General features: G+C 37.7%; 2 protein-coding genes across 3 annotated transcripts in view; one reads left to right on the top strand and one right to left on the bottom strand.

Annotated features, from left to right (window-relative positions):
• zgc:162952 (PKc_LIMK_like_unk domain-containing protein) overlaps positions 1–3,497 on the top strand; it is a 39,925-nt gene extending 36,428 nt beyond the window's left edge. For both annotated transcript variants that reach the window (XM_057832073.1, XM_057832074.1), the window contains one exon: positions 1,447–3,497. In XM_057832073.1, coding sequence (XP_057688056.1) covers positions 1,447–1,551 — 105 coding nt within the window. In that variant the 3' untranslated portion in view covers positions 1,552–3,497. The remainder of the gene's footprint in view (positions 1–1,446) is intronic.
• On the bottom strand, positions 3,249–22,963 carry gle1 (GLE1 RNA export mediator). The gene is made up of 15 exons (XM_057832072.1): positions 22,778–22,963; positions 22,326–22,556; positions 21,951–22,082; positions 21,683–21,831; positions 21,535–21,595; positions 19,805–20,062; positions 19,454–19,673; positions 15,152–15,264; positions 14,852–15,064; positions 14,196–14,386; positions 7,734–7,863; positions 7,473–7,577; positions 7,267–7,349; positions 7,118–7,181; positions 3,249–3,739 (listed from the first exon to the last, which is right to left on the bottom strand). Exons 1-15 carry the CDS (start codon positions 22,874–22,876, stop codon positions 3,671–3,673), a joined length of 2,118 nt encoding a protein of 705 aa, XP_057688055.1. The 5' UTR covers positions 22,877–22,963; the 3' UTR covers positions 3,249–3,670.
• Positions 22,964–24,648: the final 1,685 nt, after the last annotated feature.

Genomic DNA, 24,648 nt, shown 5'->3' with positions numbered 1-24,648 from the left:
AATTTACTTGAAGGACAGGTAGATCATTTTATTTATTTCTGTTTATACTGAAAACAAGGGAATTTTTTTTCTCGCTTTTCTCCCAGTTTTAAGGAGGTCAGTTTTTGCAGTGCAAATGTATTGGTTCAGGTGTTACACTATTCGATTCAAACCTTTGTTTTCAAAAACTACTCAAGAAACATTTTGAAAACTTCCAGAATAAATGTCTGGATTTTTAAATCAAATATAAATTGTGATATTTGAACAAAAATTATATTACATACAAAAGAAATACAACTTGTCAATCATCTCTTAAGTATCCAGGAATGCAAAAATAAATTAATATTGGTCTTAATACCACTCAAAATTGTCTGTCTAAATAAATATAACAAAAAAAACTTCCCCAGGGAATAACAAAAATACAAATGGAGGCTTCCTTCAGGTAAAACACTACTGTCATCAGCCAATCAAACATGCGTTTGAGGGGGGAAATGGACTGGCACATTCAGCAAATGAAAAGGGGTCAATGTAAGTCTGAACACAATTAAAGTACTGTAATTACCTTAATGGTCGGGGCAATTCTATCCTTACAACATATGGGAAGACAATTTAAATTACCTATATATAACTGAAGTCATTATACAATGCAAATAAGGTTGCTTAAGAGTTGGTGGGGACAACTTGAGCATTTTGAAAAGCTGGTAGTGTTATGTCCCTACCGTCCCAATGCAAACCTATGCCCTTGGAACAAGGCACCCTTAGGCATTTGGAAATTGCACCCATGGCAAGGCAAGGCAAATTTATTTATATAGCACAATTCAACACAAGGCAATTCAAAGTGCTTTACATCACATGATGATCATAAAAATCACATTAAATCAATAGAACATAAAAACAAAGACAATCGAAAAAGGAACTACAATTATACATAAAAATTGCATTTATTGATGAATATAATAATAATAATAATTGAAATCATCAATGGAGGAATAGAAAACAAATAGATTGAAATATATAGGCAGTTATGGATATGCAGTGCTAAACAAAAGCGTTTTTAGCCCTGATTTAAAGGAGCCAACAGTTTGAGCATACTTCAGACCTTCAGGTAACTTGTTCCAGAGGTGAGGAGCATAACAACTAAATGCTGCCTCAATCTGCTTGGTTCGTGTTCGTGGAACATACAGGAGAACGGTTCCAGACGACCTTAGGAGTCTAGATGTTTCATAGGAATCTAACAAATCAAGCATGTATCTTGGTCCAAGGCCATTAAGTGTTTTGTAGACGAGCAGTAGTATTTTATAATCTATCAAAGAAAGAATCACACTTGCACAAGTCCACGTGCATCCATAGATGTGTGTGTCTAATTATCTCATGATGTAAAAAAAAAAAACAAAAAAAAAAAAACTGTCAGACATTTCCCAAACCACACCTGTAAAATTTAGACAATTCTGTTTCTTTGTCCCTTAGGTGGAGTCCTTCAGACGTCCAGCATTCACAGAGCTGTTAGATGATTTAGGAGAATTTGCAGAGAGTTTGGAACCACTGCCAAAAACCGAACTGGCCTTGACCTGAGTTGCAGAAGGGATGAAACATCGGAGGCACTGAAAGAAGAACATCACCTGTTCGAGATGTATTTCACCCAATACTGCTCAACTGAAGAGGAACGAGTATATTTGATTTTTTTTTTTTTATGTTGGGAGAGAATAGGTTTCAGGTACATTTTGTAATGGACTTGCATCTATTTTAGTAGGTGGAATTAAAAGGTATATACTGTACCAAGCATGCCCTTTTGATTTCTCTGGTAATGACTAAGGGTTTGCCTTGTAACCAACCATATGGACAATCATGTCTGAAGATGTGGTTTCTTCCTTCATCTACACTTCTTTGTTCCTTAGTTTATAATTCAGGTTAGGTTTGACAGCTGAACGGTTTATATTCTACTGTCATTCAGAAATCAGGACAGCAAAGAGGATATAGTTCTCAAAATTGCAGAAGAAAACATGTTTTGAATACAAACAGCATGGCTCTTAAATCCGGAGACGAGGTCTTGCGTTTGATTTTGCAGAATCACAAGTAAATATAATTCAACGAAAGATTCACAAAGGTATCCGTTATTTTCATTAAAGTGTCACAAAGTCAAGTCAAAAAGAAATGTTTCCGAATGACCGGCTTTGGTTTTCAAACAAAATAGAATGGACAAAGCATTAGGCATCCATTTTTCACTAAAGACTACTTCTAATTAGGTAGAAATTAACTCGCTATATTACAAACAGGAGTTTAAATGGACTGATCGGCGGATTACATAATTGTTTTGGATTGACAAGGGCAGAATATAGTATTTTTATATGGATTTTTTTTAATGATTAGAGGATGTACAGTTAGAATGTAAATATTGATCTGCATTCAGTGCTTTTTCTGTGGTTACTAATAGTTTCCATATTCCAAATTGGTGGTCCTCTTCATTTGTCTGTATTACCAATTTTAAAATGAAAAAGTCTGAATTCTGTTTTGTACAATAAAATTGTTTCCTGGAAAAAAGTTTAATAATTGACAGTTGATATGATTCTGTTTATATTGTCTATTTCTTTCACTTTTTATCCTGCTTGATCATATTTTAATAGTATTAAGTCTTTCATTCACACTGGTAGAAATAAAGGTGTCTAATTAACGCACCGAGTTGCATGTGTCTGAAAAGGGTGCTCCCAGGTTCTTATCAACATGGTCCATCGCTCCTCGAGGCTCAATGAAGATAAATTATGCACGCTCAAAGCGGTTATTGTGGGGTATGCCGTTTAATGATAGAGGATAATCTTTGACTATCACTGTAAGGTTATGCCATGCAGGTGGAGCAAACCGACAAAAATGCGTTGTTATGAAGCATTTGGCTGAAAAGATGGGTTGGGGTGTGGAGTGTACTGTTGGTCCAAATCTAATAACTTTACAAATAAACTGGGTCCCTCCCAGTATTGACTAAATAGCAACACCAGCCACTCAAAACCAAAGTTAATTAGAAAGTGGGCAGATTTAGTCCATCTCCCTGTGATGAGATGTTATCCGAGTGAATGAAAGTCTGGAATTGAGTTTTGCCTGCCATTATTAGGCCCAGTTAATGTATTTTTATGACTCTTCTAGTCCAGGCTATTACTTTCAATATAATCACTGGATGGTAGAGAGCTACTATTTTAAAGTTCTGTTGTCTGTCAACAAGAAGGTAAAGTGTGGAAGGCAAGACAAAGGTATGCAGGTATAATGACACTAAGACACATGTATTTTGGCAAAACAGCACATTTAATGTACTCAAGACATTGCAAATGCAATAAAAGTGTTGTTCCTGTTGTTAATGTTTCATAGATTGCATTAGTCATTGTATATAAATATAATAACTTGTGCCTTAACATGACTGACCTGATAAAATTATCGTGAATAATCCATTCATAAAAAGTCAGTAAATCTGAGGTATTATATTTTCAAGTAATAACCACTGTGTAGTTTTTGTCTTTGATGTCTACAATAAAAGTTGACAACATAGAGTGATGGAGGGTAAAAACGATGTGAAAGGGCAGTCTGTTTGCAGCTCATAGTAAATTCTTCTTCCATCGTCATGAAAGGTGACACTGTGGCTTTGACATTTTATATTTTTGGGCTTTCTTCCACTCTTGACTAAAACGATCAGCTTCATCCGATGTCAACCTCATGACCTCCAGAACATGGACGTCAGTTCACCCTTAGGTGGACTTATCTGTCGTTCTTGCAGCGATTTCTATGGGAAAACACAACAAAGCATTACACTTACTCTTCAATCTACCACAGACATGATGATAAAAAAATACATATGGCAGAAAACACGGACAAGACTGAAAAAGCAGCTTCTGCTCTTGCACTCCTCTTTAAAAGAAACTGCTGTATTTTAAGCTAAAACAATTGTTGTGTTTGATAGGACAATATGTCTATATGCTGCCATAGCAGATTCATGGCGCATTAAGCCTCCGAGCTATTTATAATTTGTCCGTTTTACCCTGAAAACCCCCGTTTACAGACGTCGCGCAACCGCTTTTGTTTCAACCCAACCATAAAACGAAGGTAATCAATTATATTTATTTTATTATTCAAAATGTCGTTTTTAGCTTAGAATCATTCATCGATGTCTCATATTTCGTTAAAAAAAAAAAAAAAAAAAACGACAAAAAAATTATTCACTCACATATTTTAAACTTTTAAACAAATTATGTCACAATGAAAAAAATGTCGTCTAAAAAAGTCACGGATATCTACCTCATAACTATCGATTAATTGTATTTTTTTTTGTTACTGTCACATTTTATCCAATATGTCAGATGATAAATAATCGATCCAAATAAAAAAAAGTTGGGGAAAAAAAAAAAAAAAAGTTTAAAAGGGCAAATATATGAAAAAGAAAATCTGGACCACTCCTTGATGTCTGCGATTTCTGCATCGTGACGCTTGTTATATTACCATGTTTCACCCATACAATCCCCCAAAAATCCAACTGTGGCCATTCATAGCTGTGTCTTGACACTCGGTGATACATGCTACATGGAGTTTTTGAATCGAAACAAAGTAAGTACGCGATAATACCTAGTTAAAGTCATGGCGTCTGTAATTCTGTGCTCGCGTGCTCTCACCTCCAGATAGGGTTTTGCTGTTTAAAAAACTTTTTTTTTTTTTTTTTTTTTTTTTTAATGCCCTCCTGTTCAAAATTTTTCTTCCCCCAGAAAATTGAGATTTTTAAGCTTTCCAATGATGTATCACACATGCATATTGGACAATTTTGAAAGTTGGCTAAATTGGGGGTTTCAGAGCGGAACTTCAAGTCACCTGAGTGTTTTCCGCCATATACAGTGCCTTGCAAAAGTATTCGGCCCCCTTGAATCTTGCAACCTTTCGCCACATTTCAGGCTTCAAACATAAAGATATGAAATTTAATTTTTTTGTCAAGAATCAACATCAAGTGGGACACAATCGTGAAGTGGAACAACATTTATTGGATAATTTAAACTTTTTTAACAAATAAAAAACTGAAAAGTGGGGCGTGCAATATTATTCGGCCCCTTTACTTTCAGTGCAGCAAACTCACTCCAGAAGTTCAGTGAGGATCTCTGAATGATCTAATGTTGTCCTAAATGACCGATGATGATAAATAGAATCCAAATGTGTGTAATCAAGTCCCTGTATAAATGCACCTGCTCTGTGATAGTCTCAGGGTTCTGTTTAAAGTGCAGAGAGCATTATGAAAACCAAGGAACACACTAGGCAGGTCCGAGATACTGTTGTGGAGAAGTTTAAAGCCGGATTTGGATACAAAAAGATTTCCCAAGCTTTAAACATCTCAAGGAGCACTGTGCAAGCCATCATATTGAAATGGAAGGAGCATCAGACCACTGCAAATCTACCAAGACCCGGCCGTCCTTCCAAACTTTCTTCTCAAACAAGGAGAAAACTGATCAGAGATGCAGCCAAGAGGGCCATGATCACTCTGGATGAACTGCAGAGATCTACAGCTGAGGTGGGAGAGTCTGTCCATAGGACAACAATCAGTCGTACACTGCACAAATCTGGCCTTTATGGAAGAGTGGCAAGAAGAAAGCCATTTCTCAAAGATATCCATAAAACGTCTCGTTTAAAGTTTGCCACAAGCCACCTGGGAGACACACCAAACATGTGGAAGAAGGTGCTCTGGTCAGATGATACCAAAATTGAACTTTTTGACCACAATGCAAAACGATATGTTTGGCGTAAAAGCAACACAGCTCATCACCCTGAACACACCATCCCCACTGTCAAACATGGTGGTGGCAGCATCATGGTTTGGGCCTGCTTTTCTTCAGCAGGGACAGGGAAGATGGTTAAAATTGACGGGAAGATGGATGCAGCCAAATACAGGAACATTCTGGAAGAAAACCTGTTGGTATCTGCACAAGACCTGAGACTGGGACGGAGGTAGATTTATCTTCCAACAGGACAATGATCCAAAACATAAAGCCAAATCTACAATGGAATGGTTAAAAAATAAACGTATCCAGGTGTTAGAATGGCCAAGTCAAAGTCCAGACCTGAATCCAATCGAGAATCTGTGGAAAGAGCTGAAGACTGCTGTTCACAAACACTCTCCATCCAACCTCACTGAGCTCGAGCTGTTTTGCAAGGAAGAATGGGCAAGAATGTCAGTCTCTCGATGTGCAAAACTGATAGAAACATACCCCAAGCGACTTGCAGCTGTAATTGGAGCAAAAGGTGGCGCTACAAAGTATTAACGCAAGGGGGCCGAATAATATTGCACGCCCCACTTTTCAGTTTTTTATTTGTTAAAAAAGTTTAAATTAGCCAATAAATTTTGTTCCACTTCACGATTGTGTCCCACTTGTTGTTGATTCTAGACAAAAAATTAAAATTTTATATCTTTATGTTTGAAGCCTGAAATGTGGCGAAAGGTTGCAAGGTTCAAGGGGGCCGAATACTTTTGCAAGGCACTGTACATATATTTTTTAATAACAGTGGCAAACTCCAGGATTTGTTTTTAATCAATGCTAATGAGTTGAGTTCAAATCAATTTCCATATGGATCTGATCCAGATTGCTCAGAAGGGTGTGATTTATATTGAATAACATTGAAAGTCCCATAAAAGATAGCTCCAGACGAATATATCTAACTAGGAGTAATGATGTCTCGATGCGATACTCAGTATCGGTATTGGCACCCGATACGGCTATTTTTGGAATATTGGACAGTATCGGAATTGATCACAAGATTGGATCCGATGCAGTAGATGAGTGTACCATTGTGCTTTTTCAGCTGCTGTAAATCAAACCGGATTGGTATCAGCAAAACATTATCTTGAAAGAATTCAGAAGTCAAAAACTCAGCATCAGGACATGCCTAAATAGCGGCACTTTAGCCCCTAATTTGTGGATTAGTGACTTAACGTTTACAATCTTCAGAACCATCGACTCCCTGATAACCAGGCTACATGTTAGAAGAAAAATCTTTTTGTTGTACTTGATCTGTACTCAAAAATCGTTTCTTGTTCCCTATAGTATTCTCTCGTTATGAAATATATTAAACACATCTCTTCACAATGAGACATACATGGATAGAGAAACTGAAGGATTGCATCTATTACCTGAAGGAATATTCTGAGTCTGGAGACGGAGCCCATCTGATCACTGCTTGTCACAGCTTCAATCCTTTAACAGAAACATACACTTGTGTCATCAAATGAAATTTACAACTGTCCATGAATATACGCTACCAGTTTGTGTGAGTAAGTACCTGGGTAAGTATTCCTCTTTCAGAAGCAGAAGGACTTTCCACAACTGGCCCTGATAGCTTTTTAACAAAGCATGACCGCAAACCTGAAGGAATCACAAACAAATGAGGTGTTCGAACATTGTTCTGTGCGTATCTCACGATCACTTTGAGTACATGAGGTTAAAGTCCAAAGGACAAACCTCAATTTCGTTATAAGTAGGACTCACCTCAAGAAAGTCCAACAATAGCGTTGCAGTTATGTCTGCAATAGGCTCCATGTTGAGCATCTGTGCCAGCCACCGCCAACCATTACTTAGACCGTGAACAGGCACCTAAAACATAAGCAATATTATTAATATGTTCCGTCTGCATTCACCTGGCTAAAAAGAGATGCAAGCAACTTTTAACGGAAACACCTGAGAGCAATACAATTGCGATCTATTTATTGCTAGTGCAAATACATAAATGACAAAAGAGCAAATTCTTACCCCTTGCTTGGAGTCGAATGGCCACCTCTGTTGGATAATGGCAGCATAGAAGCGGATCATGCCGGACATCCTTTTCAGGAAACAGTCTTGGCCTTCAACCCCAGCGTCATCCACACGGTAACCAAGAATTCTGTTGAATAAAAATATGTCTCATTCTGTGCTACTATGTCTTGCTTACTGCATTCACATTCTTTTGATGATGAATTACGTTCAGTTTGATGTGTGTGTATGTATTGTTTTATGTCTTTAAAAATGCCCTGTTTTTAATTACTGATTCATTTCACTAGAAGTCATCAGGAATTGGCTCTCTTTGGCGCTGAACCAAATATTTGGAAAAGAAAAGAAGACCATAGATGCCCTGGTTTGGAAGCATCTACTGGGGCCTAGGGCCTCCGCGATTAATGGACAAATAATTTATCAAATTTAATACACATTTTTGATTAGGGGTGGGAACCTCTGGCTTCCTCCCGATACAATTTGGGATACAAGGCTAACGCTAACGATTATATTAACCCACAATACGGCGATACAACCATTATCAATACAAGTGTCATGAAATCAATCTAAGATATTCCACGATATAACTATGATAGAGAAAAACAAGCCATTTCTAAATGGAAAAATAAACCTCGTTTATTTTATTTTGCATTGTTGCGGACAATCTGTCAAAAAATTTTAGTGTGCCTCACAGACTGAAAATATTTCAGTGCGACATATCTGGAAAAGCAACACTGTATTACAGCGACATTTTTGTAAACAAATGAGTGTCTTTCTTAACTCATTGCCTGCCATTGACAACGATAGACGTCCAATTCATTTAAACTGTGAAGACGGGCTTTGAAGGCTCATGTTTGCGCGCCACTGACTGCAACAGATTGCGTTCATTTGCCCCCTCCCAGTCAAAATGAATTCTGACACTGTCAATGTCAGCCAATGAGTTAACATAGGCACTATTGTAGTGAAAAATTTTGGTCTAGTGGATAATTTTGGTAGCAACCTGCTGGTTCCTTTATAAAACAGGGACATATTTTTAAAACGATAAATCCATACTTGGCGGAGCATATCTATAATCTTCTGTGATACAAAGTTTTGTGGTATATTATTCAAAAATGCACCGATACCGTTACCAGTATCGGCAGGGGGGGCCGATCCAGCCCGAAATGGTGGTATCGGTTTCTCCTCCTGACGCTCACTACACTCTGGCTAGGTTCATACTACAGGTCTTAATGCATGAATCCGATTTTTTCATGTTTTTCCGACTCGAGTGAGGCATTACCTTGACGGTCTGAACGTGACAAGTCACATAGAACTGGACCATTTCAAATCCGATCTGGGTCACTTTTGTATGTTGTTCAAATCCGATCTGGGCCACATTTTCCCAGAATTTCGTGGTGCTCCGTACTGTCAAGTCTCCCAAATCGGAATTCATGCAGCAATTATGTCATCAAAGAGCGAGAGAGACGCTACGGTAGCGGTGCTGCTGTGCGTTATTAGCGCCTAGCTTGCATTGAACACGGCTTTTGGGGAAGGGCCGGGCTTGACAACAGTCATAAAAAAATTAAAATGGGTTGAGGATAAGCCTGAGAATGATCGGTTTTCTCTCTGCTCTATATGAGCAATATTTCAACATTGCTTATACGGCCGAGAGTCGGGGCAAACTGCCCGTATGTGTGTGTGTGACATGCACGAACAGTGCGTGCATGCTATCGATCCATATAAACGTTGAATATAAGCCTAAACGGGGATTATTTATGTCTGTTATTTGTGTCCTCTTTTTGAAAAGCAATATATGATATCCCTGGAATGACGGATGACAGCCAGCATGTGTGGTCATTCGTTTTGATGCTTCTGCGCATGCGGGTCTTCTTGCTCAGCGCGTGTCGGAGTGCGAATTAGTGCTCATGCGTAATACTTGAATGGTCTCAATGGACAAAGGCAGTCTGAATGGGCACGCCAAAAAAACAGATATGACAAAAAATCGGATTTGTGCATTAAGACCTGTAGTATGAACCTAGCCTCTGTCTCTGTGTTGTGTGATGACATGTGAACACTTTGGATGCCAAGCAGCTATCGCTATTGGCCTGCTCAAGACCAATGAGAGCGGGCCAATAGCCACTCTTGACCAATGCCAGGGGCGCTTTTTCATATGGAGGAAAAACAAACTACGAAAGTAATATGTCGGCGGTCTGGACATATTTCCGTTTATAACCTCCGTCGAGTACAATAACTGCATGCAAGATTTGCAGCCTGAAAGTTTCGAGAAGTGGAGTTAAATCGGCCAGTTTCAATACCTTGAAGGCTCGAACCTGATAAAACATGTGAAGACGAAACATGTGAACGAACACAAAGAGTTTGAGCCTGCAACAGCAGGACTGCTATCCAGAGGAAGGGCGCTGGACCGGAGCAACAATGTCTGGTCAGTTCACTACGTCTACTTTACTTTTATTAGCTTTTACTGAAAAAAATGCCGCAGTAATTTGGGACCTTTGTCCAAAGTAGGGTTGCCACCTTTCAGAAATAGAAATAAGGGACTCTCCCCTCCCGCTCAAAGCCTTACAGGCGACAAAAAATAAGTAAATCCCCAAACTCCTAAAATGCATAGAAATAATCTATTTATATATATTTCGCATTGCTTCAATATGAAACACAACTTTTAAACAAACGATTCCTTATTTCAAAGGATGGGTGGCAAGCCTATTCAAAAGTGCTGTAGAAGTAATCTATAAGTGAGTATGTATGTTGCTGCTGGGGCACAGAGAAGGAGGCTAATAGAGAGACAGGATGCTGTGGTCAATTATTATTACTTATAACTTAATCAAAGTTGCACTGTTTGGCCTTTGAGAGGTTTTAAAAGGTTTGTTCAGTTCATTCAGAGTTTATTATTATGAATTTAGTTTTACTTTCTTACTGTTGGGCTAGTATTATATATGTTTTAATTTCACAAATGTAGCACTATTTTGGCCTTTGAGAGTCAAAGGATTATTCAACTATTGTCTACTAGGGTTTATAGACTTAGTCTTTTTCCTGTTTCGCAAAGGAAAGCAGTAGCCTGACAAAGCTATGATAGCAATGATTTCACATCCAAGTATGTAGCTCTATGAAGGAAAAAAAAAAAAAAAAAAATATATATATATATATATATATATATATGTGTGTATATACGGGGTAGTATCGGTATCGGCCGATACTGCACAGCCAGGTATCGGGGCCAAAAAATGGTATCAGTGCAACACCAATATTATTATATCGATATACTGTCACGCCCCTAATTTTGATACTGAAAACTGCAAAGTAGTGCCCCCCAACAGATACATATAAGACATGTTTTTTCTCTAAAATATAAAAATTTAAAAAATAAAAAAAATCAAACTTTTATGTACAGTTTGCCTAGTATATACTGTATAAATTTTAATAAATGGTTTTTAAGCATTACAAATGTAATAATTATGATAAGTTTTAAACATGTTACTGTCCAACCGAATTAATTTTAAACAAAAAAAAAAAACGTAGAAAAATGCTTGCCTTTTTTAAATGCTTCATTAACTGAGTCCACTCAACTTCGTTCACGCTTAGGGATGGGAATTGATAGGATTTTTACGATTCCATTATCGATATTGCTTAACGATTCGATTCTTTATTGATTCTGTTATCGATTCTAATTTCGGGAAAAAGAAGAACAAACATTTTGATTGGCATCAAGTTTGTTTAATCAGAAGTCACAACCTTACAAACTCACAACGAGGTCAAAAGAGGCCCAAAGCCTCAATGTTAACTGTGGCAATAAGTGGCAAATGCACAAGAATGTGTAACATTTTACTGAAACATTTTTCTAATAGAAATAAAAAATATTGGTATATTTTGGCATATAGGTCGTTGTTCTACCTTTGGCAATGTCCCCAAACTTTTTCCTGTGAGGGCCAAATAACTTTTCCCTTCTCTGATGAGAGGCCGGGGTCAGTTTGTAACAGAAAAAGTGTGACGATTGCAGGAGTGCGAAATGTAAAAAAATGATTGTTTTTCAGAAAGCCACAATCAAATAACCCTCTGTGGATTCTTCACGGAACAAAAGTAAATAAAATAAAAATAATAATATAATAATAATAAATAATAATAGCACTATTAATTAAATAGATAATAACCAAATAACCCTCTCTGAGTTATTCAATGAAAAAGGCCAGGAAATAAATAACACTACTGAGGGAGAAAAAAAACAAAAAAAATTCAAAATGCTCTCTGGCATTGTTCAAGGGGCCGGACCAAATATGGAGCCGCGGGCCGTAGTTTGGGGACCCCTGTTTTTATTTACTAGTACAGTGGTACCTCTACATACGAATTTAATTCGTTCCAGGACCTTGTTTGTAAGTCGAAATGGTCGTATGTCGAGCAGGATTTTCCCATAGGAATACATTATAATTCCATTAATTCGTTCCAAAGCCTAAAAACATACACTAAATTCTTAATAAATACTGCTGGCACTGTTACAAATGGCAATTAAACATAGAAAAACAAATAAGTTATAAATAAATAAGTCAGAATAATATAATAATAATAAGAAGAATTAATAATTATTCCTGTAAATAATGTAACGAATTGGATTCTAATATGGCGGACACTTTTTACTGTCCCTGAACGCACCGCGAAGCTGACGTCATAGTGAGATAGGTCGGTGCGGTAGAGATAATACTTTCGTTTTCTTGAGAGCAGTCAACTGCTTAAGACAATGGGCGTTTTGTGTTGGATAAGTTCTTAAATAAATGATAAAAACGTGACGAAGCTGGCGATTTCCTTGGCAATGTTACCACAATAATAATTGTCACCTTAACTTATAAATAGTGGCGAACGGTGGTCGGAAGAGGACCATGGAGCTGTATTGTTGAGCCAGTTCAGGGAGGCGCACCCCAAGCTCATATTTTTCTATAACTTGCATCTTCATTTCAAAGGTAAGCATTACTTTTTTCCTTGTTTCTCCAACTGTATCAACTTTTTTTGAAAACTGTGTTGATTTCTCACACAAGAAAATCCACCGTGCGTTCGTTTGCAGTGCTGTCATGTCGTCGTATTTCGAGCAACTCGTCGGATGTAGAAACAAATGGCGGCTCAAATTTTACGTCGGATGTCGAAAAGATCGTGTGTCGAAGTGATCGTATGTAGAGGTACCACTGTATATTGAAATGCATGCCTTTTAGTTTTTATGGTGCTTTCACGTTCAAGTGGTGGCGCCCTTGCGCTTCCTCACGCGAAGAAGAGCGCGAAGAAGAAGAAATGCCACATCCAAGCCAGTGAGCGAGTCAGTGAGAAAGGGAAACACTGCCACGAGCCTACGTTCTTTGTTAATGTTTGTAAAATATCAGCAGAGCCAACGCCTGTATATATCATCTTCTGTGTTGTTGTGTGTTTCCACTCGCGATCGGACACTTAAATCCAGTTGTGTAGTGGTTTAAACGATGTGCTAATGCTAGCGAACGCATGCTAACTGTTTGTTATGACTGTGTTAGCAGCTAATCATCGCTGATTTACGTTGATGCGAACCTGTTTGTTATTGGGGATGAAATTGATTTGTTTCATTTCTATTTTTAGTTTCAAGTGATGGTTGAATAAAGTCAGCAAATTATACCAACGTCTTCTGCATCATCATTTGGGAGTTTAGCTAGCTGTATAGCCAGGACTGAGCCTTAGCGTCTCAGTGAGGACAGTGCAGTCTATTCTCTCCCGATGCAGTTATTTCCATCTCGCAATGACTGCAAGTCGCTTTGTTGTAATTTTTCCTCGTGAAGTGAAGACACACTTTCGAGCGTTCGAACCTACGTCATTGTTATGTTTACGGCGGCAACGCTCGTGCTAAACTATCGTAACCTTTCATTTTCACCCTTTTTCCTGGTGAAGTGTAGCCAAACTTTGGAGCGAGTGGTTCTTGGCGCCATGCTAGTTTGATGCGTCTGGACAACAAGACACGTCACGTTGCAATATGCGTCTTTAGGGATCGTTAAAGGGATCGTTAAGGCTTTTTCATTGTGATGTCGAGGCCTCGAAACACTCGGAACCGGTTCTGAATTGGAATCGGATTTCGATTCCCATCCCTACTCACGCTATTCATTTACACACAATGAGTTGCCACAGCAAAAGGTCAACAAGCTAAACGATGATTGACACACCCGGCGCCTTGAAGTTTCGGCTTTCAAGCTTCTCTGGCAAGATCAAACCTTAACGCCTGTCAATCATCGTTAACTTTAAGAAGCAACTTCAGTGCACTGCAAGACCAAGAAAAGCATCAGGAGGGAGAATGAGAGACTACGTGACCGGATCGGGACAGCTCTATAAAATACTGCATTAATGTATTTTTTTAATTGAAAAATATCAGCAATAGACTGATGGCGCAAAGTTTGAAGCACGAAGTAGCGAGGAATCACTGTAGTTGGCTATTAGTTCACTATCAAAATGATCATTTGTGGAAGTGCTACTTACCTCTGATATTCATCCACAGTTGTGCCATGCTTCATTTGCGGATAATGAGGGACAGCGTACGGACATTTTTTGTGCAGGTGGCCAAGGAGAAGTTCACCCAGTCGGGGATGCAGTTGCCAGATACCCGAGGCTGCCATGCCAATGGGGAAGGCCGATTCATGATGTGAGGATACCTCTTCTTCACCTTGTTTCTACAGGCAGTTGAAAAGGAATATATGTTCAAATAATTATATTTAACTATACCCATTCATTCATTGCTGTTGTTACTGTATTCAAGCTTGTTCACAAAGTCCCTGTTCTTTTTCTAAACATATTGTTTACACTTTGTATTTTTCCACCGTGTATAATTCCATGGCTCAGCCCCGTAGGCTGGGATGAACTTGCTTATTTGCATAGGAACAATATAAACCCCTGGAGAAGGAGCCTTTTTCTCTCATTTCATCAATAACGGGGATCGAGGTCCGGGCTTGTTTACATTTGGACTTTCGTTTTGTTGTCATTTATTTTGATATTTTGCTCCGTATTTCATTCATAATTCTTATTTCAATGTACTATGAATTGTGTGTCATCATCTTTTGTTCATTTAAAACAATTAAACAACAAAACAAAACAGTAACATTATTTCTAACGGACAAGTCTGATGACATTGCACTCACCACAAACTTCTCAGCCACTTTGTAAAACACAAAATCCAAGCCTTGTGAGTGATGGGAGGAGGAAACAGATTTCCCCCCAGATACCACCGCCTGTCCGGACAGCAGCTTGTCGAGCTTATCAAAAATTTCTCGAAGCTTAGATCCAGAATTGGTGGTGATTTGACTGATGGGTATAGTCGCGGCTTTTTGGAGCTCCAACTTTAGTCTTTTGGTCTACATAAATAGAAATTGAAATATAGTAATGATTAATCACAATTTTCAGATAGTGCCGCATTTCGGAGATTATCTTCTCAAACTAACCTGAACATCTTTTGACGAACTGAATTCTTCAAATGACTGAGCACACTGTGTAAGATTCTCCTGCAACTCCTTGTACCATTTTAACGTGGAGTCATCTGCATTGTTTCGCAGACCTGTTGGTTGATACACAAGTGTCAAACATTACACTCAAGGTTGACAGCAGAATTCAGTGAAAAAAACTGTAAATATCCATGGAATACTCCCTTTGTAACCATCCCCAGGTTCGATACCAATCATCTTATATATTAAAATGTCTTGTAGCCAATTTTATTTCGTCTGACTGGTACTTTTAAAGTGATTCAATAAATCCAGCAGTGTTAGAAAAGTGAAATTAACTCAAAACAATTAACTAAGAATATATAAGGGTGATAATTAGTTTTTATTTCATTACTATTTTTTTTTTGTTTAGATCCATAATAAATGGTTCTACATTGCTTTTTTATGTTGGGAAACATTTAACAACAAAAATTAGTATACAATGTGTGCACAATTATTAGACAAGTGATTATTTTGAAGATATAATTGTTTTAATTGAATTTCAAGCTGTATAAACCTGAATGCTTATTGGATGTAATGCATATCAGATTAGAGCTCAAACGAATATTCGGGCAACTCGAGTAACTCGAGTTTAAAAACTGATCCGAGTAATTTTATTCACCTCGAGTAATCGTTTAATTTTGACAGCTCTACGCATCACGTTTTGCCCGGACTACTTTAAATGCGGGACAATGCGTTGATGTCACGTGCGTAGAGGAAGAAGCAAGAAATAAAAAATTAAAAAAACGTACTGCGGCTGACAGCCGCTACAAAGGACGTTGACGTTGCTAAAAACTAGCCCGCATGATGCTACGGTGATAGCAGATAGCGTCTGATGCGTCTCATAGAGATCACATGTATGTTGAACTAGATGCAAAATGACAGTCAGTAGCATTAGTAAACAGCCGCCATCTTAAAGCAGTAGACGTCTAATCGCTAATGAATACGTTTAACGTTACTGTCACTCGCCCACGTAACGTTAGCCCTGCGGAGGGCTGTGTTTCTATTAATTATGACCACTGTCGATGCGTGGCTAACGTGTCTTACATACAGGCTTTATTTAATCTGTGAAAACATAGCGCTGTAGAGTGATGAGGGTGTAAAATAAAAACTTAATAATGCTAACTGTCAATTTTAGCCCAGTAGTCATTGCTGGATAAAACTAGCCTGGTACTCCAGACTCACCGCTGTTCCAGCGATTGAGTCTGGCCACCATTAAGCGGATAAAATTTCCAGGGCGGAGCAAGCCACACCAAACAGACAGCGGAGTGGACCAATAAGCGACGGGCGGGGCGAGGGACTTGCGCGGGGAAGTAAACATACGAGGAGAGCGGAGTTTATTCAACATGGCTAGTGTGAGACAGACTGTTGTCAATGACTTGTGTGAATGTTTTTTGGTCATTTTAAACTGATTTTACCGTGGATTGGAACATATTCTCGGTTCTCCTGTTCGCAGTCTGTGTTGTTGCGGAGACGACTTCCGACGCGGAAGAGTGACGTTGCTTGTTAAGAACACGTCACGCAAATAAACGAATCTGATTTGTCGATTGATTTTGTACTTGCTCGAGAGGCCGTTAATGGGCTGGGTCCCAGACTATCCTCTCAGTGTTTGAAAAACACAGGGAGAACAGTCTGGCCGTGCCAGGCAAGGATAAAACACCAAGTAGCACTGGTCCCTAATGTGCTCCAATACAGCAGGTATTTATTTTAAACACTGCAAAAACTCAAAATCCTATCAGGACTTACAGTTTAGACTAACTTAACTAGAACTTAAAAAAAGCTTGACACAAGTAGAAATTCAATTGAAACATGTGGGAAAAACACCTAATTTTTAAGTGATGTGTGTTATCAAGCGTAATGGAATTTTTAAGAAATATATACGATCTAAAGGTTTTTTGAGTGAAAGCAGTCTTTTTTTTATTCTAGTTACATCTGAGATGCAATTGTTGGCTGTTTTTAACAATGTACATTGAAAATAAAGCCATTGAAAATGGTTAAATATTAGATGAGATGTCTTGATTTCTCATGTATATTAAAAATTGCTCTTCACCTAAAAATATATATGTTTTATCCGATTACTCGATTAATCGATAGAATTTTCAGTCGATAGCTGCAGCCCTATATCAGATTATATGTTTTCGTGAAACGGGGCTAATATCACGGTGTGGATAATTTTTGGGCAGATTCTTCTCAGAAACAATTAGAAAAAAAAAACATTGAACTGACCCGTAAAAGTAAAAAGTCTTTCAGAGGGAATCAGCACTCATGAAATATCTGAGATGTTGTGGCGTGATCACAGAGCTGTCAAACGTTTTGTTGCAAATAGCCAAAAGTGTAGCAGGAAATGTGTTGAGTACGAAAGCTGCAAATTAACTGTCAAAGAATTTAGCTAAATCAAACATGAAGCAACTATTACCCCCCACCACAATTAAAACCTACCTAGTGTATCAAGACATATGAGGTGATCAGTTCTCAGACTATGCTCAGAGACATGGCTAAGGTAAGAAAGACTGAAACCTGACCACTTATGAACAAGAAACATTATTTAGAATGTCAAGAATGAGCGAAGAAAAATCTAAAGGCAGATTTTTCAAAGGTTGTGTGGACTAAGAGCATGATTCTTAATTGACAGTATGGGTGGCCCGTGGTTGACTCTGAAGCCAACAAGGTGGAGGTAGGGTACTGATATGGCCAAGTATTAGTAAAGATGATCTACTTGAACCCTTTGGGGGAGAAAATGAACTCAAAAATTAACTTTTAGACCTACTGCCAATTTTAAAGGATGCTTTCTTCAAGCAGTGGGAGAGGAAAAATAGATAGCACACCTTCACACGCACCTAAGTATCCAACTGAGTGGCTGGTCAGTAAAGGCTTTGAAGATGAAAGTGAAGGCTTTCAAGATGGAAACTAATGATTTGGACACCTTAGTACCTTATATATTGACCACAAAAGTTTTTTTTTTGTTTTTTTTTTTTCAAGTAAGTTTTTTTTTTTTTTTTTAATTCTTAACTTTTATTATTATTTTCATAGTCATAGGTGAAAATAAACAGCTAAGCCAGGAAAATCTTTGATTTTTATTCCGTTCCATAATAATTCTGCCCCCTAACAGTTGTCTGATAGTTGCGTATATACAGGGGTATGCAAAAGTTTGGGCACCCTGTTCATTGTAAATTACTGATTGTTTGGATCAATAATTTCAGTTTAATATATCATATAGCAGCTGAACACAGTAATATTTGAGAAAAGAAGTTTATAGGATAAACAGAAAGTGTGTAATAATTATTTAAACAAAAATAGGCCGGTGCCCCTCCAGATAAACAATGAAAATTTACTAGAGCCTCCTTTTGTAGAAATAACAGCCTTTAAAGTAGTGCTGCAACGATTAATCGACTAACTCGAGAAATTCGATTGTAAAAAAAGATTAGAATGGAATTTTGCTGCTTTGAGCATTTGTTTAATTAAAGTGGCATTGTAATGGTTTGTTTTTAAAGTGTTTGATTTAATTTTATTGATTTGGTTGGATACACTGCCCTCTAGTGGCAACAGTGAATGTGACATAATTCATTTCACATGGCTGAATCCAGCTGCTCCCTGTTAGGACCAAGATAAGCTAAGTTTTTGTTTGAGCTAATGTTTTTAATTCATTTGTAATTTAGTTTATAGTCATATTTAACCGTTTTTGTGGGAATGTGTCTTCAAAACATTTGTTACGAGCATTGTAAAACAAATTATATGTTAGCATTTTATAGCATTTAAGCTAGCAGACTTTTGCAATGTAAGTTCGCCAATTATTCTTTTGTTGTACTTAGATCCTCATTTATCATTTATACTGTTTGAGGCTCAGCTCAGGTATTTTAATTTTTTATGTTACTTATCTGATTATTTGAATTAAATAGTTCATCGATTAATCGACTACTAAAACAATCCATAGCTGCAGCCCTACTCTTAACTAACTCTAAACGCTTGCTATAGCTTCCAATGAAGGTCTGGATTCGGGTTGAAGGTATTTTTGAACACTCTACATTATAAAACATCTCCAGCTCAGCCAGGTTTGGTTGCAAAATGACTTTCAGACAATACACACACCCATTAGATAATTTCAGTTATTATTATTAATTATTTTTTTACACAGCAGTGTGGTGTTAATTGATTTTATATTGATAAAGAGATCAATTCAGCTATGGAGGGGCATTTTTTTATTGGACAACTACACTTAATCCCAACCACTTTACTTTTCTTTTTAAATGCATTGACTGTGTTTCCCACCTTGCTTTTTTGCTCTCTCTTTGGCCAACTGATCCGCCTTCTTTTGTGCTTCTTGCTGCATCTTCAGCTCTGCCTGTTTCCTATGGGACTCTTCCAACTCTTTCTTCTCCTCCTCCTCCCGAGCTTTGGCTGCCTCTTCTTGCATCAAGCGGATCTGAGTCCTCATTTCATGTAGTGCCCGCTCTGCCACGTTCATGTCTTCCATGCTGGGATACTGTCCCTGTGAAGATAATTATTTATTTAGCTTGCTTGTATACAGTTCTAAGCACCCATTTATGTATGTTTTTTTTTTTTATAACAGTAAATATTAAGTTTGTTTTTTTTTATTAAAAGATTAAATGTTACACTAACATCTGCAGTCTTTCGAACAACCTCAGACACCTGGGAACACAACTGGTTCCCACGTGTGCTATAGGTACCAATAGTTGCCGATATGACAGTGGTTTGAGTCTTGGTTGAGGGCTCCAGCAGCTGGTTAAGCTGCAGAATCTCCTCTTGAATAGAGTTGAGGTTCCGTAGCCTCTCTTTGCCTTCAACCAGCCGCTGTCGCTCCAACTCCGCTTCCCTGAGACGCTGTTGCTCCACCTCCCTCAGACGAAGATTCTGGATCTTTGGGTGACAACGACCAACCATCAAGTGGAGAATTGTACAGATTTTTTTTGTGTTTTACAGAATGTGGACTAAGCCTGTCGCAATATGCAATAATTCCATTTATCGCACGATAAATAAAAAAGAAGGCGGTAATTTTCCCGCTGCGATTTATCGCATCGCGTGCACGTGTGTGCGCGCGTGCGGCAGACGTGCTGTTAAAAGTTCGGATTCCGGCTATTTTTCGGCACAACGCCGGATATTTACAACAAAGTCCGCCAAAACATTGTTACCGACTTGGCTGCTACGAACAACCTCGCTTTGACAACGAAGAGCTGAATGAAATTAAGAGCGCTGTGCTTCAAACTCGTCCTGTTTATGAAAGTCGATTGTCATATGCTGGTGTTGTGTAGTAATGAGCAGACGTGACTTCAGCAGCGCTTGCTAACTTTTTTAATGTGCGCACACACTAGATATCATGAAATAACAAACTAGATGTACGTGTCATGCCATTAGCTACACGAGCCCAGAGTGAGGATGGGACACGTAGTCCATATACTACATTGATAAATTCTAAACTGTCATGACTAAATGGAAGTTAAGAAGGCCAAATCAATCCATAACAGTGACTATGGATAATGTTGCAAATATTGTTAATTCAGTACGTGACACAGATGGATTCGGACCACAAATAGGATGTCTTGCTTATGTAGTAAACCTAGCTGCTAAGAGAGCTGTAGCAATCAATAGTGTGCCTTGCTTCACTTTATAAACAGTAAAGTTTGTTCTCAGCACTTTTATACAATTTTTTTGTCAGATCAGTAAGAAGTAAATAAATAATATAACTTAAATATTATGCACTAAAATGCATGTTTATATGATGGCAATTTAATTTCTGCTCGTTTGCAAAAAAAAAAAAAAAAAAAAAAAAAAAAAAAAACAATGGAAAAAAAAAACTTTTTTTTTTTTTTTTACAGAGCATTAAATGTATTGAATCGGATCGAAAATCGTGTCCCCCCCGCATCAAAAATCGTACCGAACCGTGACTTAACTGTATCGTTGCATCCCTATGAAACACTATTGCAGAAGCTATGACGGGAAAGTTTTCATTTGCATAAATGCTTAAGTTATTAAGTGCAATTTTTTAATTTTTTAAACACATTTTATTCATTCTGTGTTTCTGTGCGGTATCAATATTGTTGTCTTTTACTTAAGAGGCATGGTCTATTGTTTTTAGTTGTGATTTCTTAAAAAGTATTTTTGAATTTAAGAGTAAATATCATGTTTAAATAGGTGTACTTGATCTATTAATATATACTGTATTCTCACTGTGTTATTGTAAATTGGTTTAAATAAAGTGGGAGGGGGGGGCGCAATAATATCGCATATCGCAATAACTTATGAGAATAATTATCGCACACTAAAATTTGTTATCGCGACAGGCCTAATGTGGACATGCTTTACTTGGGTTTAACGTTAAACTGTGGGAATACCTTTAATCTGTGTCGCTGTTCTTCCTTCAGCTTCTCTTGACGTCCAATGCTCTCTTTTGTTCTACGGAAGAGAAATGTTAACAAACAATAAAAAATTTTTTTTTTAAAGTCAAGCGTGCACAAATTCCTGTTTTTCAAGTACTCTTACTCTCTGTCCATCATATCCCGCATGCTTTGGTACTCCTGTCTTTGCTTCAACTCCATGAACTCCTCAAAGCGCTTCAGCTGCTCTGACTCAGTGCTCGCTACTACCATCACCAGCTTCTCTTGCCGCTTCTGACGGTCTTCGAATGCAATCTGCGTAAGAATAACATCGAAGGCAAGGAATACATCAGAAAGAAATATGTCACATTAACACTAAAAGTAAACAATTTTACAAAATAACTTTTAGGGAGAAAACATGGTTAGGTTAAGACCTTCGCTTTTTTACGTTGCTCCGCTTCAAACATGATAATGCGTCCAGCCATCGCCATGGCTTCAGGAGAAAGCAGGGAAAATGTTGGCGAGGGCAGGGGACTGTGGATATCATCATCATCCTTTTCTGGATCCTGGTGGTTTCCAACATGGGTTTGATGTCCACAAATTATTGAGACAAGAACAAATAATATTTTTTAATTAAACGTGATCTGCAGCTTAACTCAGATAAGAATCTAAAAATAAGATCATAAATATGAATTGTATTGGAACTATTATATTTTGACAAATGAAAAGTAAAACATTTTCAAACAATAAAACTCTATAATTACTTCATTTCTAAACTTTTAGTTAACGTCTTTTTAGTGGGGACTTGCCTGTTCTTGCTCAGCCTTCAACGGTAGTGTTACACTGGTTGTGCTATTCTTCGCTGTGGCATCACAGCCCGATCCAGTAGGAGAAACGGAGGCAACGAGACCAGGACTGGACTGACCAGAGCTAAAACGCAAACCAATAACGTTCTGAGGGGATTTGACGTTGAGCTGTTCCAATATGACTCCAGACTGCGATGACAAGCTCAACGAGTCGTGATAACCTGCCAAAATGTCCTGCAGAATACATAGAGTCTCTTAACAAAACGATCCCAAACACTATCAAGTAGTAACAATATAAACTTCAAACACTATCAAGTAGTAACAATATAAACTTAAAATCACTGGATACGGATAGGATTATTACAATACAGAGATAACGGAAAATGTGGTAGTTGACCAACGGTTGAACTATTCAAAACTACGCTAAGCTAAAAACACACAAAAAAAACACTTACTTCACCTCTCTGAGACCAATACGGGTCGTATGTGATCCTTCCCTTTGGCGAGTTTTTTAGAAACTCTAATGTCTCCCAACGTTGACTGTCACTGGGCATTGTGAAAAGGAAAACAAGTTTCAACGATGCAAACCTGTACAACTTTCACATCGAACCTTATTTCTTCTTCGAGGGTTTCAAACGTCTTCTTCGTATAGTTTATTTGACTCGTGGTTGTCAAACCAGCGTTTAAACGCTTTACCGCCACCTGCTGGAGTGGATAATGTATAGGTAAAACGGCGAAAGCGGTGGTTGATGGGTTGTTTACAATGGTGTTCCCAGGATGCCGGAGGGGAGTATGGAGATAGAATAGTGCCAAAAGAAGTGAGGTTGTAAAATGAAAATTCTTCCTGTAAAATGACCATTTTTAACTAAAAAACACTTGTATTACCGACTTTTTCCTTTTGTAATAAACATGAAAAAAACACAATGTAAAAAATACATTATACAAGTGTTTTTTTTCCAATTACAAGTGATTTTTTTTGTTCTACGGGTGTTTTTTCTTAGCTACAGGTTAAAAAGTTTTGTCTCACCCTTGTCGCGTTTTATGAGACAAAAAAAATACTCGTAACCTAGTTTTAAAATAAAAACATACCTGTAAAATGACTCATCTTAACTAAAAAACACTTGTATTTTAACTAAAAAAACACTTGTATTTCCAAATTTTTTCGTTGTGAAATAAACATGAAAAAACAATATTATAAAATTTCTTCAAGTGTTTTTTTCCTCATTTACAAGTGATTTTTTTTGTTCTACGGGTGTTTTTTCTTAGCTACAGGTTAAAAAGTTTTGTCTCACCCTTGTCGCGTTTTATGAGACAAAAAAAATACTTGTAACCTAGTTTTAAAATAAAAACATACCTGTAAAATGACTCATCTTAACTAAAAAACACTTGTATTTTAACTAAAAAAACACTTGTATTTCCAAATTTTTCGTTGTGAAATAAACATGAAAAAACAATATTAAAAAATTTCTTCAAGTGTTTTTTTCCCCCATTTACAAGTGATTTTTTTATTTTTCTACAGGTGTTTTTTTCTTTGCTACAGGTGAAAAAGTTTCGTCTCACCCCTTGTGGCGTTTTCTGAGACAAAAGTCACTTGTAACCAAAGATGAAAAAATCTACTTGTACATCGAAATAATATGTTGTAAAACACAAAAATATCATTCCAAGTCGTGGTCAAAAGAAGACGTTAGTTAAGAAAGAACACAATCTAGTGAATAGTTCTTCGGGTGTTTTATCTTTAATAATCTACAAGTGTTTTCTGAGCATGTACAACTAAATTTCGGCCCAAGCATGTGATGTGAGGCAAAATTCAGACCAATCGGAACGGCGATTGTTCAGGAGGAGGGCGGGACACACCATTGCCGACCTGCTCCTTCTTGCTTTATTCATCACGGCAGAGTACGACAGAAATGGCAGAGCAGCTCTGCCATTTCGGCCATTACGGCAGAGTACGACAGAAATGGCAGAGCAGCTCTGCCATTTCTGTCGTACTCTGCCGTGATGAATAAAGCAAGAAGGAGCAGGTCGGCAATGGTGTGTCCCGCCCTCCTCCTGAACAATCGCCGTTCCGATTGGTCTGAATTTTGCCTCACATCACATGCTTGGGCCGAAATTTATTTAGTTGTACATGCTCAGAAAACACTTGTAGATTATTAAAGATAAAACACCCGAAGAACTATTCACTAGATTGTGTTCTTTCTTAACTAACGTCTTCTTTTGACCACGACTTGGAATGATATTTTTGTGTTTTACAACATATTATTTCGATGTACAAGTAGATTTTTTCATCTTTGGTTACAAGTGACTTTTGTCTCAGAAAACGCCACAA

This window comes from Corythoichthys intestinalis, chromosome 3, assembly GCF_030265065.1.
Source record: "Corythoichthys intestinalis isolate RoL2023-P3 chromosome 3, ASM3026506v1, whole genome shotgun sequence".
NCBI lineage: Eukaryota > Metazoa > Chordata > Actinopteri > Syngnathiformes > Syngnathidae > Corythoichthys > Corythoichthys intestinalis.
This window is presented reverse-complemented; position numbering and strand designations above follow the sequence as displayed.

Excerpts from the sequence above, each read along its gene's own strand:
- gle1 (XM_057832072.1), bottom strand. The coding sequence starts at position 22,876 with ATGCCCAGTGACAGTCAACGTTGGGAGACATTAGAGTTTCTAAAAAAC. Across the intron at positions 22,557-22,777 it reads ATTGGTCTCAGAGAGGTGAA|GACATTTTGGCAGGTTATCA; the intron begins GTAAGTGTTTTT and ends TGTATTCTGCAG. Across the intron at positions 21,596-21,682 it reads CGGGATATGATGGACAGAGA|AACAAAAGAGAGCATTGGAC; the intron begins GTAAGAGTACTT and ends TCTCTTCCGTAG.